General features: G+C 37.9%; 1 protein-coding gene across 2 annotated transcripts; it reads right to left on the reverse strand.

Moving 5' to 3' along the window:
- Positions 1–13,105: 13,105 nt before the first annotated feature.
- Positions 13,106–15,715, reverse strand: LOC145109290 ((3S,6E)-nerolidol synthase 1, chloroplastic-like). 2 transcript variants are annotated; one of them, XM_079046443.1, is made up of 7 exons: positions 15,394–15,715; positions 15,038–15,308; positions 14,606–14,963; positions 14,232–14,450; positions 14,028–14,166; positions 13,688–13,936; positions 13,106–13,535 (listed from the first exon to the last, which is right to left on the reverse strand). In XM_079046443.1, exons 1-7 carry the CDS (start codon positions 15,616–15,618, stop codon positions 13,251–13,253), a joined length of 1,746 nt encoding a protein of 581 aa, XP_078902569.1. In that variant the 5' UTR covers positions 15,619–15,715; the 3' UTR covers positions 13,106–13,250. The 2 variants fall into 2 exon arrangements, with proteins under 2 accessions (XP_078902569.1, XP_078902570.1); XM_079046444.1 differs by having other exon boundaries at positions 15,038–15,280; positions 15,394–15,494.
- Positions 15,716–24,214: the final 8,499 nt, after the last annotated feature.

Raw genomic sequence — 24,214 nt, forward strand, 5'->3', positions numbered from 1 at the left:
AACAAGTCCTAAATGACATATATTGACATATATTGGCATGAATATAGTGTTTATAAACAACTATATGAAAGGAAACACCTTCCTGGACTAGGAAACACTTTGACCAAGTGTTGGAATCACATGCGATTCATAAAAGGGAAGTGGAATGGCAGTAACTTGAGTTTACTACCATGGGTTTACGGCCAAGGGAGTTTACGGCCGTAAACTCATGGTCAAACATGCATAAGTGTGGGTTTGAAGGCTAGGGAAGCTTGAGGGACTTTTTCTCTACACAAGTGTGAGAAGACCAACACAAAGAAGGCTTTTGATGAGTTTATGGCCCAAAGGAGTTTACAGCCGTAAACTCATGGTCATTATGCATTTGAGGGTAGTTTAAGGTCTTATTTCTATCAAGGAAGGGTTCTAGGTCAAAGGTTTTCTTGTTGGAAGAGTTTAAGGCCCAAACATGCCATAAAATGGAGTTTACGGCCAAGGAAGATCTTGGGCCGTAAACTCATGATCTTCATTGGAAAAGGCATGTTTCAATGTTGTAATTCAAGGCCTCCTACTAGATATGAAGTATAGGGAAGAGTACTTACGATCTAGAAGCTTGAAATGGTCGGTTTTGGCCAAGAACACTAGTGTGTGTTCTTGGTGTTCTTTGTGTTTCTTGAAGATCTAAGAAAACATGATTTCCATGGATGAATCATGAGGATGAAGCTAGTTAAGAAGGATTAACAACAAACTAGAGCAAGAACACTTACACTTTTGAAGATCTAAGATGAAAAGTTGGATGATAGTTGAGAGAGAATGGGACTTTTGTGACTTGGAAATGAGAATAATGAAGAATATGAAGGATATGAGTCTAAAAGGAGGAGTTTACGGCCCACCTTGAGTTTACGGCCGTAAACTCAAGTGTTGTGGCCGTGAACTCTCAAGAAGAAGGTGAAGGCTTGATTTCTTGGACAGTGTCTCTAGCAGGTACATTCTACACTCATTCCTTAAGTGTACGAGGTTTAAAACTCCTTAGAATGACCTTAAAGTAGGCTAGAACTCATTACCAATGAGTCTGACACTCAGTTGAGTTGATTGACTGGGCTTTAAAAGTAAAAATTTTCCGGGTTGTCACATCATCCCCCCGTTAGATGGAATTTCGTCCCGAAATTAGCTTTCTTAGCAGTACTACTGGGGTTGCGCTCCTCTGATTTGCAGAATACCTACTTGTAGACCTGGCAACTATCATTACCTGAAATTAACTTTGCCCTGGTGTTCATGATAGGATTCGTACTTGGTCCATCTATCATTACCTCGAGTATATAAGTGGTATATAATTAGGATTAGTAAGACGGTCGGATGTGCGACTCTGCCCCAGGTCCACAACCAAACAAGGAACAGGAGATAGGACGGAAACACACATACTAAATCTGCGTAATCATAATCATATACCACCCTCGCGTATACACTGAATAGTGATAGGTGGGCTGTATTCGTCCATAGCCTCTGTGCTCGAAATTGGTCTGCTGGACGAGTGGTATTTCGTGACGGTCTGCGGACATCTGACGATAAGGCTTCGGAGGACAAAGTACTCTTCGCGCGAGTACTTCGGGGTTTAGAATACAAAAGATAAAACTGAGGTTTAAGTTGGACTATCGATACGAATGACGAAAGTTTCGAGAACTTGCCGATCGAGGCGATAGAAACATATGAACTTAGTATGGTGAGGACCACGCCAATTCATGACGAATGATAGTAACAGACTCTTTACTGAACAAAGTTTTGGCCATTTTGAAAGAAATGTCTGTTATACGATGATGTATCCCTGGTGTGTTCGATAATGTATTGCTAGTGTGTTCGACAATGTACCCTTTGTAAATGATCCAGGGCTTTCTGTTTTACCTTTGATGTTAACACTCCTACGTATCGTACCGCTATGTACGCATACATACTAATGAAAGTGCTTTGATAATCGGTGATGATACTTTATATCATGATCCTCCTTGGTACCACTACGATCGCCTGTCATATACAAGTTATGAATATTTAAGATGAATTAGGCAGTCGACTGAGTAACTCTGCCTCAAATCCTCAACCAACTAAGGAACAGGGATTTAAGCGGAATTACTCACTCTAAGTCGGCAACATCTTAGTTATGCACAACCCTGATGTATATGCTAAGCCATCATAGCTTCTCTAAACGGATCTTTTAGTTCTCTTGAATACTGTGATCTATTTCAATATGTGAGTTATTATAATTACTTTTTAAGTGTTTTCCCCAAGTTTTAATCTTATATCAATATAAATTAATTTTCAAAGTAAATATTATTTCGAAAACGTACCGCTGCTCGTCGACGACTCCGGGGTAGATTCTCCTGCGGTGATCATCAGAATGCGTCCATCAGCGCCTGAGTTCCTTGCTATCGGGCAGTCCCTCTGTTTGTGTCCAATCTCACCACAGCCATAACAGGCTTGGTTTTCTTCAGCTCCGGGGACTTGGGAGATCGGTTGAGCTGGTGCCCTACAGAAACGGACTGTGTGCCCCTTTCTGTGGCAGTTCAGACACTGCATTTCCCGGCATACTCTGGTGTGGTGATAATTGCACTTTCCACACTTTGGGAGGGTTCCAGCATATCGACTGGCAGGTGCTGGAGCAGCAGGTGTTGTAGCGGCGTACATAGTACTCGCTTGTTGCTCTTGCGGGGTGTCCTGTGTTGTTCGCTTCTTCTTCCTCTTGTTCCCCGACTTCTGATTATAGTCCTTTTCCCTAAATGGCTCAGGAATGAGGACTTCCACACCATGGCGGACTCCATGGTCGATGAATCGCTGGGCCAGGTGTTTGGCGCTATCGAATGTGGCTGGGTTAGAAGACAACACATCTCCTTGGGTCGGAGCATTCAGACCCCAAATGTATCGTTCTATCTTCTTGCTCTCCGGGGTAACCATCCCGAGGCATAGTGCTGCCAGGTCACAAAACATGTCAGTGTAGGCCACTATGTCTGAGCTGACCATTTTGAGCTCCCATAGTTCTTGTTCCAGCTTTTTAACTTCGCCCCTCGGGCAGTATTCTTCAAGCATTAACTCTTGTAGGTTTTCCCAACCTATTGAGTTATCCACTGATAAGGTCAATGACTTAACATGGTTGTTCCACCATGTCAGGGCTCTGTTGGAGAAGGTGCAAGCAGCAAACTTCACTTTGCTCCCTTCTGGGCACGAACAGATTTTGAAGACCGAATCTGTTTTCTCGAACCATTGTATCAGAGCGATGACTCCACCTTTTCCATTAAAGGAAAGGGGTTTGCAGTTGGTGAAGTCCTTGTAGGAGCACTCTCTAGAGCGCACAGGGACCTCACCTTGAGTAGAATGAACGGGTGTTACACCTCCGCTGGAACTGGTAAGATGATATTGAGCCATGGTTGTTGCCACAGCCGCAGCTACTACAACATTTAGAGTTGCCGCATCGATTTGTGGAGAAAGTATTGGAGTTATCGCAGTAGTGCGTCGGTTTGATCTGCGAGGAGGCATCTTTGCTAAAAGAGTACAAAGATGAGATAGGAATAAGTCTATAGCAGTGGAGATAAGTCGAAAGCTGAAAGACAAGGTTATCCTAGTTCTGAGTGTATCTGATCCTGACTTCCACAGGGTTTTAGAAACAATCCATAAAAGAGTCTATACCTAATAAACTCTACGAATTTGAAATGGCTATCCTCGAATGAATATCTGTTACCTGAATAACTGTTACCAGCTGTATGTAAGAAAATAATCCTAACACATAATATGAGCAGTGTTTCCACTCGCTCATTAAGTTAACAAGATTATTATTTATTTGTGTGACGGGTAAGACTTTTGGTTACTTTTGTTGATCCCTCTTTGAAAGCTCCTCATGAACTTGCTCTTTTTTCCTCCTGACTCTTCTGTTGTCTACTATGAGGAAGTGGTTACTTCTATCTGGGCTTGTCGTACGAGAATGGAAGTGACTAAAGAATCTATGAGATTAATGGTAACTTTAGGGGGTGATCCTTATAGAGTCCTGCTATAATTGTACAATGTATACAAGTTGTATATAATTCAAGATTAAATAGACCTTCGAATAAGTGATCCTACTCTAAAACCACAACCAATTAAGGAATGGGTAGTGAAGCGTAGATCACAAATTCTAAGTCTATAAGATCTCAATTATATAAAACCTTAAGAGTATACATTGTAAGATTATAGACTTATTCGTAAAGGTCTTTTAAGTTATCACATAAGTTGTTTACATGGCCTAAAATACTCCTATAGTACTTTAATGTAATCTTCTTGGTATGTTTCAAACTTGTTATTGCGTTATAGTATCATAGAATACTCCTATAGTATTCTAACTCTAATGTACTTGATCTAGTATTCTCTTGACTGGTGTTTAGGTAAGTTTTAAGACTGTTGCAACACCACATCACTCCCAAACACATGTCGGTCACATCTCGAATGAATATAGTTGATCAGGCTATATTGATCCTAGCTTTGATTACATAACTCTTCAGGTTTGATAAAAGTGTTCAACCTTTAAATACTTTCGTTCTGTTCTTCTTGTGATACTTGGTCTAGTATGTACATGTATAAGCAAGTTGGTATATTTTTATAACTTATCGTTATACTTTTAAACTATACCATTATCCAGAGCACTTAAGCCCCATTGTATTTATAGTTGTATATCTTTTATTGGTTGATATACTTAGTTCACTATAAACAATGCTCTGATACCAATCTGCACACCCCAAAACCGGAACGGCGGAAATGTTCGGGGGTGGAGGACGTCATGTTTAGTATCACAATATATGCATTATAGTAAGCAAGTAATGAACAACCATTTCATTTGAAAGAAAGTGTTTACAAAGTGTGTGTTCACAAAACATATAATTCATAAGCAAATAACAAAACAAGACTTGAAGCTACTATGCTCCATCTTCTGAATTCCCAGCACGAGTACCTGTCTATTAGTCTCCTGAGAATACAAGTTATTTGAAAGAGTTGATCAGCAATTAAGCTAGTGAGTTCATAAGATTTTACTGATGTAAGTAAGTTGTATAATGTAGTTGAAAATGTAGTAAGTTGTAGTAAGTTGTAAAATGTTGTAAGTTGTAAGTTCTGTTTAGAAAAGTTCGCCTGTTCCTCTAGAAAATCCTATATTTCCTACTTTGATGAAAGATAAGTAAAAATGACTCTACAATCCCTTCTATGAGTACTAAATGGATACAAGTTATATAAGACTCAGAGTAAACAAACAATCGATTGTGCGCATCTGCCCTAAGCTCACAACCAAACAAGGAACAGAAATTAAGGCGGATAGCACACATCCCATTGGTTGTTAGATCTTTGTTGTATATAACCCTGGTGTATTCACTTGTTACTCATGGAGTTAATTGTAATGGTCCCTTTATATTTAATGAAAAGATTCTTTAAGAAAACCCTTATTTCTTATAATAATATGGTAACCACAATAATCACTTTTTATAATAACTTAGTTTATACTTGATATATATGATCTAATATCGGATATAAAGTTAATTGGGTGAATCTGCCCTAATCCCACAACCAAACAAGGAACAGGAAGTAAGGCGGAAAACACACATCCAACTACCTATTGGGTATTAGTTATATATAACCATGATGTATAAACTAAAGTATTATAGAGTTAATCACCTAAGGTCCTTTAAGTTTATACTGGTTTAATAAAATGGATTAAACCCTTTACTAGGAGGTTTCTAGTTTTGTATACCAAAGTTTCTGATTTGGAAAGTATGTTTTGTACTAAAAACTGTGCATTGACTCTGTGTTCTATGACTTGACCCATACCTGGTACCCTTATGATGACTTAATGTATACATAGCATATATATATATATATATATATATATATATATATATATATATATATATAATCGAATAGAAAATAGATTGGGTGAATTCGTTCCAAGCCCACAACCAAACAAGGAACAGAAAATGAAACGGAGAGCACACATCCTATTACCTGTCGGATCCTATTGGTATATATATATATCCTTTGATGTGTACATTAAAGAATCATCAGGTTAGCATTATGGTCCTTTCAATTAAACGTAGCCTTCTACCACGGCATCTACTGTTATGTGCTCGACTCGACTGCTCTGTTTGTCATTTGTAAAAATGTAAGTTTTCCCTAGTTTATAACTATCTTAACTCGAAAATAGTTTGCATTTGACTTTCAAGTGGTACTGTCACTTTATGATAGTAATGGGAAATGTAAGTACACAGTTGTCGTTTATAATGACATGCGGATGTACTGATGACCTAAAACATGTTTGTTTTATTATGGTCATAATGTGAAGGCTAGTACCCCTACTAAATGCTCTCCCTGTCTAGAGATTAAGGGAACCAAACGCGACCTCTGCAAATTCTTGCAAGCCGTGTAATTCACATTCAAGTTATATGATCATGTATACCCAATATAACTATCACCTTTTGTTTAAAACAATGAGTTAGTGATTCATTGATATAATTAGATCCTGTATGTTCTCAGGCTATAGCAACCTAGTTTGTTTGTTCTGTATGGTATTGTTTATTTCTCAATATAGTATCTCTCTCTATATTTTATTGTTTCTTTGTATGCTTCATTGAACTAGAAGTAATGAATAGCATCCTCATAAACTATACCTATTATAGTTTACTAAAGTTTTACTTGAACTGTTATTGAAAAGACTCGTTTATCTACTAAGTTATGCTTGTACTTCAAAAATGGAGTTTTGTATAACTATAAAGTAACAAAACTTTAAAAGAGTTTTTGAAATGTTTTGACAACTTATAAATGACATAAGTAACATTTTGAAAGATGTTTATAACAAACAGTTACACAATTATCATTGTGTTCAACTTGTATTCCCCCCCTTAAAAGCATTTAAAACAGTTAAAAGATTCATTACGGGGTATGAACTCACCTGATGTGGGTGATGCAAACGGGTATGCGTGTAAGGATGAGAAGTTCCACGAATGAAGTTCCGAGACACAACAAGTCCTAAATGACATATATTGGCATGAATATAGTCTTTATAAACAACTATATGAAAGGAAACACCTTCCTGGACTAGGAAACACTTTGACCAAGTGTTGGAATCACATGTGATTCATAAAAGGGAAGTGGAATGGCACTAACTTGAGTTTACTACTATGGGTTTACGGCCAAGGGAGTTTACGGTCGTAAACTCATGGTCAAACATGCATAAGTGTGGGTTTGAAGGCTAGGGAAGCTTGAGGGACTTTTGCTCTACACAAGTATGAGAAAGACCAACACAATGAAGGCTTTTGATGAGGTTACGGCCCAAAGGAGTTTACTGCCGTAAACTCATGGTCATTATGCATTTGAGGGTAGTTTAAGGTCTTATTTCCATCAAGGAAGGGTTCTAGGTCAAATGTTTGCTTGTTGGAAGAGTTTAAGGCCCAAACATGCCATAACATGGAGTTAACGGCCAAGGAAGATCTTGGGCCGTAAACTCATGATCTTCATGGGAAAAGGCATGTTTCAATGTTGTAATTCAAGGCCTCCTACTAGATATGAAGTATAGGGAAGAGTACTTACAATCTAGAAGCTTGAAATGGTCGGTTTTGGCCAAGAACACTAGTGTGTGTTCTTGGAGTTTCTTGAAGATCTAAGAAAACATGATTTCCATGGATGAATCATGAGGATGAAGCTAGTTAAGAAGGATTAACAACAAACTAGAGAAATAACACTTACACTTTTGAAGATCTAAGATGAAAAGCTGGATGATACTTGAGAGAGAATGGGACTTTCTTGACTTGGAAATGAGAATAATGAAGAATATGAAGGATATGACTCTAAAAGGAGGAGTTTACGGCCCACCTTGAGTTTACGGACGTAAACTCAAGTGTTGTGGCCGTGAACTCTCAATAAGAAGGTTAAGGCTTGATTTCTTGGACAATGTCTCTAGCAGGTAAATTCTACACTCATTCCTTAAGTGTATTAGGCTTAAAACTCCTTAGAATGACCTTAAACTAGGCTAGAACTCATTACCGATGAGTCTGACACTCAGTTGAGTTGATTGACTGGGCTTTAAAAGTAAAAATTTTCCGGGTTGTCACACAATAATACCGCCCAAAGCTCCACGAGAAGGAGACACCGTGTGAGAAAAACTACTGTTACCCCAAAAAGAACGCGCCACAAACAAGTCAACATTTTCCATTTTCGATTCTTGAATCGCCAAAAAATTCACTTTATATTTATGACAAAGAGAACAAATCCACACTCGCTTGTCTCTTGAACCCGCTCCATGAATATTAATAGAAAGAGAATTCATGAAACTACTTTTTCATGCACGTGACCTTTCACAATTTCTTTCACCCGCTCAAAACATTCATCCATATTATAACTTAACGATCTTCCAATATCCAATGTCTTTTGAATTTCATTCAGGAAGGAATGGTTATTGAAGAATCCTTCAGAAAAATCTTTATTAGCCACAAAGTTTGAGACACCCGGAGGGTGAGAGAAGGATTCCTCCGAATTAGCTCTCCCCGACATACTACCAAAACCTCCAGAAAAACCCACCGGAGGATCTCGCATACGGAGAAACGACTTGGTCTCGCCATAGTGTCCGGAGAAAGATAAGAGTACACATAACATATCTACCACAATCAGCTGCAAAATGACCAACACCGTCCCTAGAATGTTGACTCGAATCAGTAGCGACAACGCCAGGGACAGAAACAGGAGGAACCGCCCTCGCTATTTCTGTAGTAATATCGACAACATGAAAAACAAGGGCTATCGGTGGAATTTGGGCGTTCCCTATAGTAGTCTCGGTATTTTGATTCACTAGTGAAGGATGGCCCACATCTGAAACGCATACAGAAGATGATGCCCTGTTAAGATCTCCCATAACCGGCTCATTAAGAGAAAAATTCTGCCTATTTTTTTCCCATGTGCCCTTGTAAATCCACATGACCATCAACCACGTCATTACCAGAATTACCCCTGCATGGCTTAAGTTCCTTCTTCTTCCTTTCCTCGTCCTTCTGCATGTTCTCCAAAGTTTCATATAAACCAAATGGGTCATGTCAATGAACATCATTATCATCCTTATAATGTAAACTCTCATCTTCTTCAAACGGGCCTTGAGCATGACGATTTTCATAAGTTGTTATTGGAAAATCCGATGAAAACGAAGGTAACCAACCTGGTGTTTCTTTAATCCAAACCGTAAATATAATATCATCAACCCGTATCGAAACCTCCTCCGAAATAATACCTTGGTAAGAAGTTAAAATGCAAAGACGATTTTTGTAGACATATTTACCAAGATCTTCATCAAGATGAGCAATAGACCCCCATTTAGCAATAATCTTTCTAAACGCATCTTTGCTCCAAGCACGAAGAGGAACACCCTCAACATCCACCCAAACAAGTCTTTCCAAAGGAACAAAATTCCTATCCCATTGTGTTTTTTCCACAATCCAATGACTCAGCCCTTCATAATTCAAGAAATTACTACATATATCTCTACATTTGAATTCTAACATCACCCAAAGACCACCAACATATCTAACTGTAAAATCATCAAATCCTTCATCAAACAGAGCATACGAATATTTGGCAAAGTAGAATAATCCCTAACTTTAACTAGGCATGCCCGTTTTCTCTTCTCAACTAAAAAGTCCCCAGATGATTTAATCAAAATCTCATCAACATGAGGTTTATCACAATGAACATTAGAAGAACCTCTAACTACACTAGCATATGAATTGACCAGAGAAACCTGTCTATCAGCACGATTCATGACGTCTCGGTTTTGGGTTACAAGAGTTTTGGTCTTAGTAACCTTACGAAGAGAAGCATACAATTTATGATATCCAAACCACACATCACAGAGCTTTTTAATCACCACATCATAATTGCAATGTCCCGAAAATCTAACAAATCCAAATCTTTTACACATCTTTGTTCTCCTTTTAGAGGTAAAAACATCCGTAACATGACCAATTCGGCCACAAGCTCGTTTCAGATCAGCGAGAATAATGTAATCAGGAAAGTTTGTAACAAAGAATGAAGAATAAGAGGGATTAGATTGAGACCTCTAGGTAACCTTGATATGTTGTGACACCTTCTTTTGAGGAAAAGGATGTCGATCATCACTACAAGAATCTGATTGACTCCAACGATCCATAACTGAGAAGCCAAAAAACGATTCCAAGCAGTACATGGATATGTTGCTAATCACACACACGATTGTAGAATACTCAGAGCAGAGAAGAGAAAACCTTCAGCCCTGTCGGCATTTGCACCCGCCGGAGAAGAAGGGACGAAGGCGGCAGTCGTGACGTCTCCGAAATCGCCCGAGGGTTCCCGATTTTTCAAGTTGAATCGATGCCTTTGTGATACGATTATTTTATGCAAAATAAACAGAGAAGAGAACATCTTCAGCCCTGCCGGTGTTTGCACCCACCGGAGAAGAAGGGCCGCAGGCAGCAGTCGTAACCTAGTTATTGTTTTAAATTATTTTAATTTACAACCTTACATAAATGTTCACTTTATAATACAAACTATAGGAATGGTCTCTATTTAATAACAAATTTACATAAATAATTCATGTGTAGCGGTGTAATACAAAATTGCCGAAATGGACCTTGTGTAACATAAAATAACAAAAATAGTAAAATAGTACTTGTGACGACAAAATGAAAATACTAAACAAATTGTCCATATGTAATAGCATGGAATGCAAAAATTACAAATATGGATAATTTGTAATTGTAAAATTACATAAATTGTCATTGTTGTTGATATTTTTAAGGTCATTTCATGCTATAAGTATTTTTTCATTAGCAGAATTAAAAAAAGGCGTCTTACATAAATTGTCATTGTTGTTGATATTTTTAAGGTCATTTCATGCTATAAGTATTTTTTCATTAGCAGAATTAAAAAAAGGCGTACCAGATAAGGTACTGGATAAGGCACTGGTCTCTTGGAGAGGTCGAGTCTCGTGTTTAATTAGGAGAGAGATAATGACTTAAGAGAGTAATATATTTTTTTTATTTGTATATATATTTGGTTACTGAGTTTTTTTTTCGTCCATATTTACTCATTCAACTTGTTAAACTGTGCACATTCAGTTCTTATGACCGGTTAACCTGAGAAAATGACTTAACATGGTAATATATTTATTATTTTGTACACATTTAGTCCTTAATATTTTTATTCATATTTAGTCCTTAATATATTTTTTTTTGTTTCAAAATAAGTCATTTTTGTTTTTGTACTCATTCAGTACTTATGCATGATTTCTTTAGGTTTTTTTCACGACATCTAACGTGAGATAATCGTTGATGAGGTGTTTGGGGCTGTTGATGCTTATGTCCATCGTGATCTCGGTTGCTTGGTTGCATAGGTCTTGTGGTTTGGCTTAGATCTTGTATTATGAACGTCGTAACTTCTTTATGCGATATCAAATTTTAATGATCTTTATATTCACATGTTCATTTTTTGAGTCTAATACAACTTTCGTTAAAATTACTTCCGTTAAAATGCAATATATTTTACTTAAGATTTTATAAAAAAAATATTCATACATGAATTCATAAAAACATATAGATATAAAGATCGTATGTAAAAATATACTACTTTTTAACGAGAATAATCTAAATGAAAATTGTAGTAGACTAAAATACAAACGCACAGATATAAAGATCGTTAAAATTCGAGATCATATGAAGAAGTTATGACGTTCAGAACACATGACCTAAACAATCAAGTAGTTGAGATCGCGATGGATATAATCATCAAAATCCCCAGACACCTAATTAATGAATGTCCAACATAAGATGTCGTGAGAAAAACCTAAAGAAATCATTCATAAGTAATAAATGAGTGCAAAAACAAAAATTACTTATTTTGCAAAGAAAAAAAAGGTCTAAATCTATACAAAAATATTAAGGACTAAATGTACACAAAGTGAGAAATATATTACTCTATTAAGTCATTTTTACCGGCTGGAGTAGTCGGTCATATGGACCGGATGTTTACAGTTCAACAAGTTGAAAAGATAAATATGAAAAAAAAAAAAAACTCATTGACCAAATATGTACAAATCGAAAAATATATTACCCTTTTAAGTCATCATCCCATTATGATAAGATACATGACGTATTCATCATGATAAGCATCTCATTTATTTTCGTCTCATTTTTACCTTATTTGATTGAGACGATGGGTTCCTTGTATTAGCTTTGAGACCTAAATTTTTTAATTGAAAAAGGTGGATAATATACAAGAGGGAGAGGGGGGGTGGGGGGTCTAGCATATTTTCAATTTCTTCATTCTTAGGTTCCAAATTGATTATAATTTTTTTTTTATATTTTTATTTAGTACTTCAATTTTTTTATTTCATCACTTTGTTTTATTATGATTGTATATACATACCTATTTTCTATTTGGGTTGCTAAGTCAACGATAGTGTACTCCGCTTTTAAATGTGGCTAGGATCTTTTAAACATCAGATGAAGAGAGGGATTCATCCATACCATCGGTAAATTTTGGAAGACCACAACTGAACATGAAAGAGAATTGATGGAAAAATAGCATGTCATATCAATTAAGAGTCATAAGAATAATTTATTTTGGCTCGATATAAAACCTTTTTTAAATTAGTGAACGAGAGCAAAACGAAGTCAATTTCAAGTTGGGTCGAATTAATAAATAGATAGTACCTACGACTTTAATAATTTCATTTTGATCGTATGGAAAAAAAAAACAACGAGCTTCCGTTCTTAACGTGAATAATTACCCGATCTAATTAGACAATAAAAAATATTAATGCCCAATACAAGAAGGCTTTTTCCTAGAAATGTATTTTTAATTTTCTAATGAATCCTAGATATTATCATTCTCCATTTCATAATGGAGATGTGTGTGTATAAGAAACAATATATTGATAAAAATTTCCAAAATCAAAAAACCAATTGAGTTAAAAAAAAAAAAAAATAAAGGATTTCTAATCATCTTGATATCCTATAATGAAAACGAACATAAATATTGAAATTTTTAAATAGAAAAAGAGAGAATAGAAAATCTGTTGTTAAGTTATTTGTATATTCGAGGTATCTATGCTTGTACTGTAATAGCTTGTTTTGATTATATCTTACTATGTATTTTTACATCTACTAAAACTCATATCATGTTTGTACTATAGTAGTTTGTTTTGATTGTATCTTACTACGTATTTTTACATATACTAAGACTCATATCGTATCTAAAAATCAACTATTCTCTAGTAGCATAGCCTTGACATAATTATCAAGTAGAGGAAGTGAACTATTATTATCATAACTATACATAAGAGGCACCATCCTTGCAATGTTATTGGTGGCCTTCATAAAAGTTGCTGAAAAGGGATTAGGAGCGAGGCACTCTTTATTTAGACACTTCCATGCATCTGAAATCAAGTTAACAACATGCTGACGTGCAACCTTGCTCGAGCAACCTTGGTGCTCGTTTAGAAAACACGTGATGTATGATCCATCATGGCCATCTTGATTTTCATCCTGTTGACGATAGTAACATAGATACGACTCATTTAATCATATGGTGTACAAATCAGTTATGCACATTAAGATATCTTTCAAAGAATTTTAGTTTATCATTATTATAGTATGTTCTGTACATAATGAATGTGAGGATTGAAGAGTTTTCTTACTCGTGCACTTCCTAAATCATCCCACAGACGCAGAATCTTTGAAACTGATGATATTATCCCATGGTTATCATTGAAAAGGTCATAATGTCCCTCATTTGTACCATTTCCAAGCAGGAAAAACATATGGACAAACAAAACTCCCACACCTGAAGTAACCATTCCAATTTTCAAGTACTCATCGGCATTTGGAATTTGCCCAGAAGCAAACCATTTTGCTTCCACTAGAAATGCATTGCAAAGTGTTGCCCACTGCGATGTCATTTTTGTTGTTTTATCTTTCATGCTTTTACATTAATAATATAAAAAAAAAGTAACAAAGATAAATAATTAGGACATATACCGCTTTCCACAAGGAGCGTATGGGGTTAATCCCATGTTGCTCGTAAACATTGTTGGCGATTTCATTTGTAATGTTATAAATAGCCTTGAAGGACGACTTCATGTAGTCTGGAAGCTTGTCAATTGCCTTGATATCCCATCTGAAAACATTAAATGATCATATTAATTACTAAATAGTGAGTGGAACTAAGATCGTTTCGTTTACCTGTTTATGGCTTCGGTGAATATAGTTAGTTCGTTGATAGTTCCATAGACATCAAAAATGTCATCTACCATATAAATGAGTAAAATTATTTTTGTGAGATCGATCCTGTGTGTCGAGAGGTTGGGATTTGTTAAGGCACCCATGGCCCAAAGATAGCACTTTAAAGGTTGGTCCCTAGCAAGAAATAACTCTTTGGCCAAACCCAGGTCCTTCGACCACCTACATACGTTGATAATTTGGTATACATGAGAGAGAGAGAGAGAGAGAGAGAGAGAGAGAGAGAGAGAGAGAGAGAGAGAGAGAGAGAGAGAGAGAGAGAGAGAGAGAGAGAGAGAGAGAGAGAGAGTTTTTTCGGTGTTTTTAATGATTTTTACCTTAAGATATGATTTATTTCCCTTTGGTGTATATACTGCACTATATTGAACTCTAGTTCTGCTAACTCATGCAAAACTGTGCCGTTATAATCCTTTAAAGAGTTCTTCAAATTGCAAAACGGCAACGTTTTGTGGTAAGGATTCTCAAGTGTACGACTGACCATTGTAGCTTGTTCTTCATCAAGAAATTGCATCGCTTCCTGCAAAATCTGGTAGCTAAACTTTTCAGCTTCATCAAGTATGATTTCGCCTTCTATTCGTAACTGAGAAGCTTCATATAACGCCATTAAACCTCTGATGTCGTTATTCAATTTTCTGTCAAACTCTTTGCAGTTTCCCTTGAATTTCATAAAATAATCTGACATTCAAGATAATTTCATGAGAACGAAATTAAAATAAAGAAAACAATGAAGTAGAAATTGAATACCCTGCCTGGCAACACAAAAAAGCCTTTCTGTCTTAAAATTCGAAAACAGAGGGAGATCTCATAGAGATTTTGATGCTGAAAAAAGTCTGTGTTAGTATATTGCATGTTACGCCTTTCCAATATTAAGTTGATCTCATCTTCGAAGTGATAATCTATTGCTAGACGCTGGAGAGCATCGATCATCATCAAATCTTCAAAACCCTCATCACTAACTTTGCCAATTAATTTACGAACACGCTTCACCAATTCTGCATGTTTAACATCATTATCTTCCAGCTGCATATACAGTTTTAAGAAGACTGATAAATCTATATATATATACATTGTCAAAACTGAAATCATAATAAGAATTACGATTTACCTCAGCAATAATACTGTTCATGTGGTTGCAAAAGTACTGATTTGTTTTTGAAGGGTTAGAACACTGTTTGAGCTGATCTGAGGTATTAATGCTCCAGTTTTTTCTAGGAACACGGATGCTAGGTGCTTGAAAATTGTTATGGCTTAAGAGCCGTGGGGTATTTTGGTAAGCAAACTCAATCGTTGAGGAACTTCTTTTGTGAGATATTTTACTGAGGAAGGCCATTAATGTTCCGAGTAGCTCTTTTTGTTGGATCAAACTAAAGAATGAACACTATATTAATGTTTCTCCCTTTGAAGAAATAATCCCGACATCATTAATGAATTTGAGAGGTTCAATGTTTCTATTTTTATGTGTTTATTTATAGGGATTCTCTAACATGTGCCTTAACAAACAATAATAATGACAAATATTACTATATATTAATGTAAAAGGCATTAATTATAATGACTATTACTATATTTATTAATTATAATGACTATTACTATAATTAAATGTAAAAAACTTTAAAAATCTCTATAATAATAAATGCATTTCACATTTAACTATGATAATATTTATTGACAAATATTAAAAAAAATCTCTTATTTATAAACAAAAATAGGGAGTTTGCCGTGATAAAAGAGAGAGAGATGTATAGAATTTAAAGCACTATATTAAATATCACAAATCTTTGGAATACATGTAGTGCATAATTAACTTATAACGTTCTTTTAACTGTCCCATAAATTACCATATTAATACTAATTATAAGTTTTATAAAACAATTTAAAGAATCACATGTTCTAAAAAATGTATTAATAACGAAACAATATAACCACTTAAAAGTTAAAAATGCATTACCAAAGCTTAGGTATATTAATAAACTAGATTAGGACCCGTTGTAACGTCATGTTTCAAATCGTTTTCTATTTGGAAGTGGGTGATGTAAATTTAGATGATCCGGGGTTCGGTTTGTGTTTTGGAGCCAATGAGTATTTTGGTAAAGTGTGAACTCAGACTTTTATGGAAATTGGATTTTTGTTTGGGAAATTTTAAGGCAATTATGAGATGATAAAAGCGTAGAGCTTCTTGTTTCCTTCTCATGGATATAAGGATCGTTGAAATCGGATTTATAATGAAGAAGTTATGGCATTCGGAAGAATTTAGGGGTTGGGGAAAACCCTAGTACGCGGGGCGTACATGGGGAGTACGCAGGGCGTACTTGTGTGAGGACCATTACGCGAGGCGTACACTGGCGTACGCTGAGCGTAGTCAGCATAGTGATCGCGAAGCCTCGACCTCGTACGCATTTCAAGGAACCCTAATTTAAGTGTGTTGTACCCTATTTAAGCACCTTAAGTCTTTAGGGCTGGCCTCTTTACCAGCCCCCAAACCTCCTAAAACCCTAAATCGACCCTTAAGAATTCTTTGTGGTATTCTTGAGCTCTTGAGAAGATTTTGGTGGGTATTTTGCCCTTTATGAAGGAAGTAAAGAAGATTGAAGGTGCTTTGCTTGGTGAGAAGGTTATAGATCCAGAATCATCACCCTTGTTGCAAGCTTATTGAGGAATCAAGTTCAAACCTTGTCTTCTCCATGCTTAGATCTCTTTATATCTTAGTTTTCATGCTTTTGGTCCATTTTTGGGTCGGTTTGAGGAGTTGGGATGTTTTAAGGACTTATTCTTTTAGATATGAGCTTATTATGGATTCATTAAGCATAAAGGTGCAAGCTTTATGGGATTTTTGGTCACATGCATGCATTAAGTCACATATTAAGTCCTTTTAAGCTTAAGAGCTTCATTTAGCCATGCATGAACGTAGATTTAGCAACTTTACGTGATAATCCAGCTCAAGGATGTTAGATCTACGTTTTGGAGCAATGTCTTAAGGGATTAAGGGCTAAATGTGGAAGATGGCTGAATGGGAGGAGTACGCTGGGCGTACAAGCCAGTACACGCAACGTACAAGCCGTAAAGCATGTATGATTAGCGTACAACTGAGTACGCCCCGCGTACTCAGTCGGTGGGCTTCAGATGTTTTGGGCCATTCTTTTGGGCTTTGATGCTTAGGGATTTGTGGGCTATCTAAATGCAATTGTTATGGACTAGGAATGTTGTTAGGCCTTGAGGCAAGGCCCATGTAAGTGTTTGGGCACAATTTGGAAAACCGGGCCATGTATAGGCCTTGGGCGTTTATTTGGATTTTGGGCCTAGGTTTGGGTCATGTTGAGTAAAGGGTAAAAAAGTCGTTTACCCTAGTTTGGGCACTTAGTGTGGACCAGACCCGATTATTGATGGATGATTATCTTGGTGATTGTAGCACGAGGTTTTTAGCGGGGCAGCAACCAGAGATTCTTTCTGTGAGATTCGGCAGTGCGAGGTGAGTTCTCCTCACTGTACTTTTGGGTCGATGGCACCAAGGCCGACCCTTTGGATGGTTATCCTGTTTTATCACATGATAGTATGATGTAGTGATCTGTTAGATCTGTGTTCTGATATTGAGTATGCTGCTATGCGATAGTGATATGTTAGATCTGTGTTCTGGTATCGAGTATGTTGTTATGGTGTAGTGATCTATTAGATTTGTATGCTATAGTGATGTGTTAGATCTGTGTTATGATACTGAGTATGTTGCTATGCGTTAGTGATCTGTTAGATTAAAACATCCAAAACATACAGACCAAAAATTTCTTTTTAAAATCATTTAGTAAAAACCATAATCCATCAATATCATAATAAATCATAAATCATATCACTCAAAAACATCATGTCAAATACTGTATCACAATCACATGAGAAAATATCAGAGTCTAAACAATCCCAGGCTGAAACTGTGGTGTGTGCCATGCGATCATCCCGAGCCCTTCCCCTTGCTAGTGGAAGTACCTGAAACCAAAACTGAAAACTATAAGCACGAAGCTTGGTGAGTCTCCCCAAACTACCACATACCATACACATAACATATAACATAACCTTGGGACACCGCCCAACTACATCGGGACGAACTCGACATCGGCTTACCCGACATCGAGCCCCGCCTGACATCCGACCGTATCGGTGTTTTTAATTAGAGAGAGAGAGAGATTAATTAGTTTTTTTCGGTGTTTTTAATGATTTTTACCTTAAGATTTGATTTATTTCCCTTTGGTGTATATACTGCACTATATTGAACTCTAATTCTGCTAACTCATGCAAAACTGTGTCGTTATAATCCTTTAAGAGTTCTTCAAATTTCAAAACAGCAACGTTTTGTGGTAAGGATTCTCGAGTGTACGACTGACCATTGTAGCTTGTTCTTCATCAAGAAATTGCATCACTTCCTGCAAAATCTGGTAGCTAAACTTTTCAGCTTCATCAAGTATGATTTCGCCTTCTATTCGTAACTGGGAAGCTTCATATAACGCCATTAAACCTCTGATGTCGTTATTCAATTTTCTGTCAAACTCTTTGCAGTTTCCCTTGAATTTCATAAAGTAATCTGACATTCAAGATAATTTCATGAGAACGAAATTAAAATAAAGAAAACAATGAAGTAGAAATTGAATACCGTGCCTGGCAACACAAAAAAGCCTTTCTGTCTTAAAATTCGAAAACAAAGGGAGATCTCATAGAGATTTTGATGCTGAAACAAGTCTGTGTTAGTATATTGCATGTTACGCCTTGTCAATATTAGGTTGATCTTATCTTCGAAGTGATAATCAATTGCTACACGCTGGAGAGCATCGATCATCATCAAATCTTCAAAACCCTCATCACTAACTTTGTCAATTAATTTACGTACACGCTTCACCAATTCTGCATGTTTGGCATCATTGTCTTCTTGCGTATACGGTTTTACCACACCACAAATAGATGGGTATTTTGTTAATTAATTCCTGAGCTTTCTTTAGCAAAACTAAAAGATGTATTGGGTCTTAAAGAAGTCTGATAAATCCACTCAGGAATATACTATCATAATAAGAATTACAGTTTACCTCAGCAGCAATACTGTTAACGTGGTTGCAGAAGTACTGATTTGTTTTTGAAGGGTTAGAATGTTGTTTAAGCTGATCAGAGGTACTAATACTCCAATTCTTTCTAGGACCACGGATGCCAGGTGTTTGACAAATTTTATGGGTTATAGGTCGTGGGGTATTTTGGTGAGCAAACTCAATCTCTGGGGAACATATTTTGTGGGATAATTTAGTGAGGAAGGCCATTAATGTTGTAAGTTTAGAAGTATAGGTCCTGCCTCAAACACAAGCAAAAATAGGAAAGGAAAAGAAGAAAAAGGAACAGGGGATTAAGAAGGGGATAAGTTGCTTTGTGACTAAGCTTTTCTTTTTAATAAGCAAACAAGTTCCTAATACAAATAAAGATAGAACGCGGACCTATATTTATACTAGAAACATATTGAGTTTCACTCTAACACAAAAACTAGGAAACTGTTTTTCAGACTCGATTGGTGATAAACTGATTAACCCAACATTCACCCCTTTAATTGGATCGGTCATACCACTCGTTTATAGCAACATTTAGTCACATTCTTTTCGAATGCTCTCAATTCTTTATCTTTCCCGGACATCTGACCTCCACCTCGGTCACATCCAAAGTCTCTCTCAACCTCTTTTTGCAACTCCCCATCATTTAAGGTCAAAAATTTCATTTTCATAAAAATAAAACCATCAACCAAAACATGTTTATAAAGCCATAAAGGAAAACCAGAGTACGTCAATCAATCATCTCAATACATCTGAGTCAAATAAAATGGAAATCGTGGTGTGTGCGGTGCGATCAACCCGAACTCTTCCCCTTCGATCCGGAAGTACCTGAAACATAAACTGAAAACCGTAAGCACAAAGCTTAGTGAGTTCCACAAAATACCGCAGACCATACATATCTGCCAGCTCAAGGCTATGTTGAGTCTATTTCACCTCCGGGTCTATTTCACACCGAGTGTATTTCAACTAATGTGTCGGCCCAAGGCCGTGCCGAGTCTATTTTACCCCCGGAATCTATTTCAACTCATATGTCAGCTCAAGGCTATACCGGGTCTATTTCACCCCCGGATCTATTTCACCCCACATACATATAGCAAATAGGCACACAAGCATATAACACATATAAGAGGAGTCACAAAGACTACAAGCAGATAACATATCCTAGTGTCCTGCAGTATAGTGAGCAAACTCACCTCAGTCTGCTGTCAGTCAAACAAATGATCGGGCTGCTGAACCGGAAAATCCTCGCGCTAATCAATCAAATAAAATCCCAATTAATAAATTGGCCATAAACCATAACTGGGAATCTAGTTCATTTGTCCAACACCCAGGGTAAAAGACCATTTTACCATTTCCTCTCTTGGCCCAATAACCGAGGCCCAACCCAATGACATCTAAAAGCCCAATATGGCCCAATTTCCTAAATGATGCCCAAAGCCCATTTTGGGCCCAAATCCAAGAAGGCACAAAGCCTAATAATCGCCCAAAGTCAGAAAAACTAGTGGCCAAACAAGACCTAAAACCTTAAGAGTCCAAATATGGCCCAAAACTCAAACGTCAACAAAAGTCAACTGACCTTGAGTACGCCCAGCGTACTCAGAGGTACGCACTGAGTACACCACCTTGGGCCAATACGCGCTGCATACGAGCTAGGTACGCCCAACGTACCCAACAATCAACCCATTTCACCATTACATGCTTAATCGCTTAATCCACTAAGTCCAAATCATAGATCTGATCCTAAATAATGTCTTGACACGTAAAGTTGGAAACTTTGCACCTTTGTATGACTTAATAGGACCGAATACTCAATAAAACCCATAATAAGAACCCTAACTCATGCATGGTCAAATATAACACATCAAGATTGCTTTTTTATAAATAAGGGGCCTCACAAATGATAAGATCTACCATCCTTAGCTTCTGGAGTAGGTCATACTGTCATGCACGACTTAAAGTACCATAAAAGCACCAAAAACAAGACCTAACTAGATCTATCAAAAGAACCATCAAGTTAAGAGCTTTATACCTCCAAAATCTTTCCAAGTTGAAGATGATTCTAGATCCATAAGTTCTAGCCACTCGAATGCAACTCTCAAGAGTTCTTCTTCTTTCAAAATCACCAACAACACCTTCAAGGTTCACTTCCAAGATCAAAACACTCAAAAGGAAATTAGGGTTTCGTTCTTAGGGTTTTGGAGAGGTGGAGGCTGGTTATGAGAAGGTCCATGAGCAACTTAAGGTTTTTAAATAGGGCACAAACCCTAAAATTTAGGGTTTGCCTTTACTGGCCGTACGCCCTGCATACTCCACGTACGCCCAACGTACATGGGTTTCCTCCACGATCCTTATATAGAGCCAATACGCCCGAAGTACTCCCAAGTTCGTAGCTGGAGACCAAAATGCTAAAGTTTTAAGGTTAAAGGCTAAAAGGAAAAATACCTGGAATGCAAATGTTACAATTCTCCCCCACTTGAATCAGACTTTGTCCTCGAAGTTTGTTGCTGCGAACAATTCCGGATAATGCTCCTCACCTCGTCCTCGGGCTCCCATGTCCAATCTGAAACCTTGCAGTGCTGCCATTACACCTTAAACCAGATCCACCAATTTGTTCCGCAGAGCCTTCGTCTTCCTGTCAAGGATGATAATCGATCTCTCGATATAATTTAGGCGATCATCCACCTGAATATCCTCCAATGGAATCACTGCGGAATTATCAACCAAACATTTCCGCAGCTGAGGGACGTGAAACGTGCTATGGTTCTAACTAATATCCTTAGGAAGATCCAAGTGATAAGCAACCCTGCCCATTCGGGCCAAAACCTTGAAAGGACAGATATACCTAGGGCCCAACTTGCCCATCTTTCTGAATCGGATGACACCTTTCCAAGGTGACACATTCAGGAGAACCATATCCCCAACCTGAAACTCTAGATCCGATTGACGCTTGTTGACATAACTCTTCTGCCGACTCTGTGCTGTCTGAAGTGTACCTCGAACCTGCTAAATCAACTCGGTAGTCTTGAGTACCACCTCAATACTCCCCATGAATCGCTGACCGATCTTGCCCCAACATATCGGGGTCTTGCCCTTCCTCCCATAGAGCATCTCAAAAGGAGCTCAATCAATGCTGGCGTGATAACTGTTGTTATACGAAAACTACGCCAAAGGGAGATACGTATCCCAACTCCCACCGAAATCTAATATACACGCCTGAAGCATATCCTCCAAGGTCTGGATAGTACGCTCAATCTGTCCATCAGTCAGCGGGTGGACAGCCGTGCTGAAATGCAGACGAGTACCCAACTCCTCGTGACACCTCTCCCAAAACTTAGAAGTAAACCGGACATCCCTGTCTGAAACCACTGAAACCGACACCCCATGTCTTGCTACAACCTCCTAGATCTAAATCTCATCCAACTTATCCGCAGAGATACTCTCCTGAATCGGAATGAAATGTGCGCTCTTGGTTAATCGACCCATGATGACCCATATCGAATCCACTCCGCGCGCTGTCCCTGGCAATTTCGTTATGAAATCCATAGTAATCTCCTCCCATTTCCAAACAGGAATGTATAACGACTGCATCTTGCCGTGAGGTTGCTGATGCTCGGCCTTGACTTTCCTACAAGTCAGATACCTCTCCATATACCATGCCGTATCCCGCTTCATACACGACCACCAATAGTCGAGCTCCTATACATCTTTGTTGCTCCGGGAGGAATAGAGAACCACGACTTGTGATCCGCCTCAATCAAAACCTAGCGCGCACCACCCAAATACGGAAGCCATACCCTCTGATGAAGGGTCAATAACCCCCGACCATCATAATCGAAGGAAGCCACCTGACCCACTATGCGCTCACTCTTTCAGTGCTCTTCCTTCATAGCCTCCGCCTGAGCCTCTCGGATCTGCTCTAAAAGTGGAGTAATCACCGCCATCCTCAAACATACATCCCTGATCGGAGCCGCGACCGCCTTGCGGCTAAGAGCATCGACCACCACGTTGGTCTTCCCAGGGTGGTAAATGATCTCACAATCATAATCCTTCACCACATCTAACCTTCTGTGCTGCTTCTTGTTCAGATTCGGCTGATCCATTAAATATATATGGCTCTTGTCATCCTTGTAGATAGTACAATGGACCCCGTAGAGGTAATGTCGGTAAATCTTGAGGGAAAACACTACAACCCCCAACTCTAAATTATGCGTAGGGTAATTTGCCGCACGAGGCTTCAGCTGCCTTGAAGCGTAAGCAATCACATGACCCCGCTGCATCAATACTGCTCCCAAACTTGTGATCGACGCATCATAATATACCATAAAATCCTCAACACCCTCCGGTAGGGTCAGAATCGGAGCCTCGCATAATCGTTGCCTCAGTGTCTCGAAAGTTGTCTGTTGCTTAGGCCCCAAATAAAAAGTGACGATCTTCTTCGTCAACCGTGTCAAAGGAACTACTATCTTGGAGAAATCTTGAATGAATCTTCGATATTAACCAGCCAGACCAAGGAAACTCTGAATCTCAGAAGGGGACCTCGGAACCTCCCACTTCATCACCGTCTCAACTTTGGCCGGATTGACCAGAATGCCGTTCTGGTTGACAAGATGCCCCAGAAACTGCACATCGCACAACCATATCTCACACTTGGAGAACTTCACATATAGTCTCTCCCTCCTTAGAGTCTCCAATACCTCCCTCAGATGCTCCTCATGCTGTTTGTAACATCCCAAATATCACAGGGTAAAATTTCATTTTAATATAATCAAAAACCAATGAAACTGTATCCAATTCTTTAAAATCATTTCAAAAGAAAACAATTATCAGAGATAAATCCCAAAATCACATGTTGCGGAAAAC

The sequence above is a fragment of the Lactuca virosa genome, chromosome 4 (assembly GCF_052849685.1).
Source record: "Lactuca virosa cultivar CGN04683 chromosome 4, Lactuca_virosa_CGN04683_v6, whole genome shotgun sequence".
Taxonomy (NCBI): Eukaryota; Viridiplantae; Streptophyta; class Magnoliopsida; order Asterales; family Asteraceae; genus Lactuca; species Lactuca virosa.

Excerpts from the sequence above, each read along its gene's own strand:
- LOC145109290 (XM_079046443.1), bottom strand. The coding sequence starts at position 15,618 with ATGGCCTTCCTCAGTAAAATATCTCACAAAAGAAGTTCCTCAACGATT. Across the intron at positions 14,451-14,605 it reads GAAATAAATCATATCTTAAG|GTGGTCGAAGGACCTGGGTT; the intron begins GTAAAAATCATT and ends CAACGTATGTAG. Across the intron at positions 13,937-14,027 it reads TACGCTCCTTGTGGAAAGCG|TGGGCAACACTTTGCAATGC; the intron begins GTATATGTCCTA and ends ATGACATCGCAG.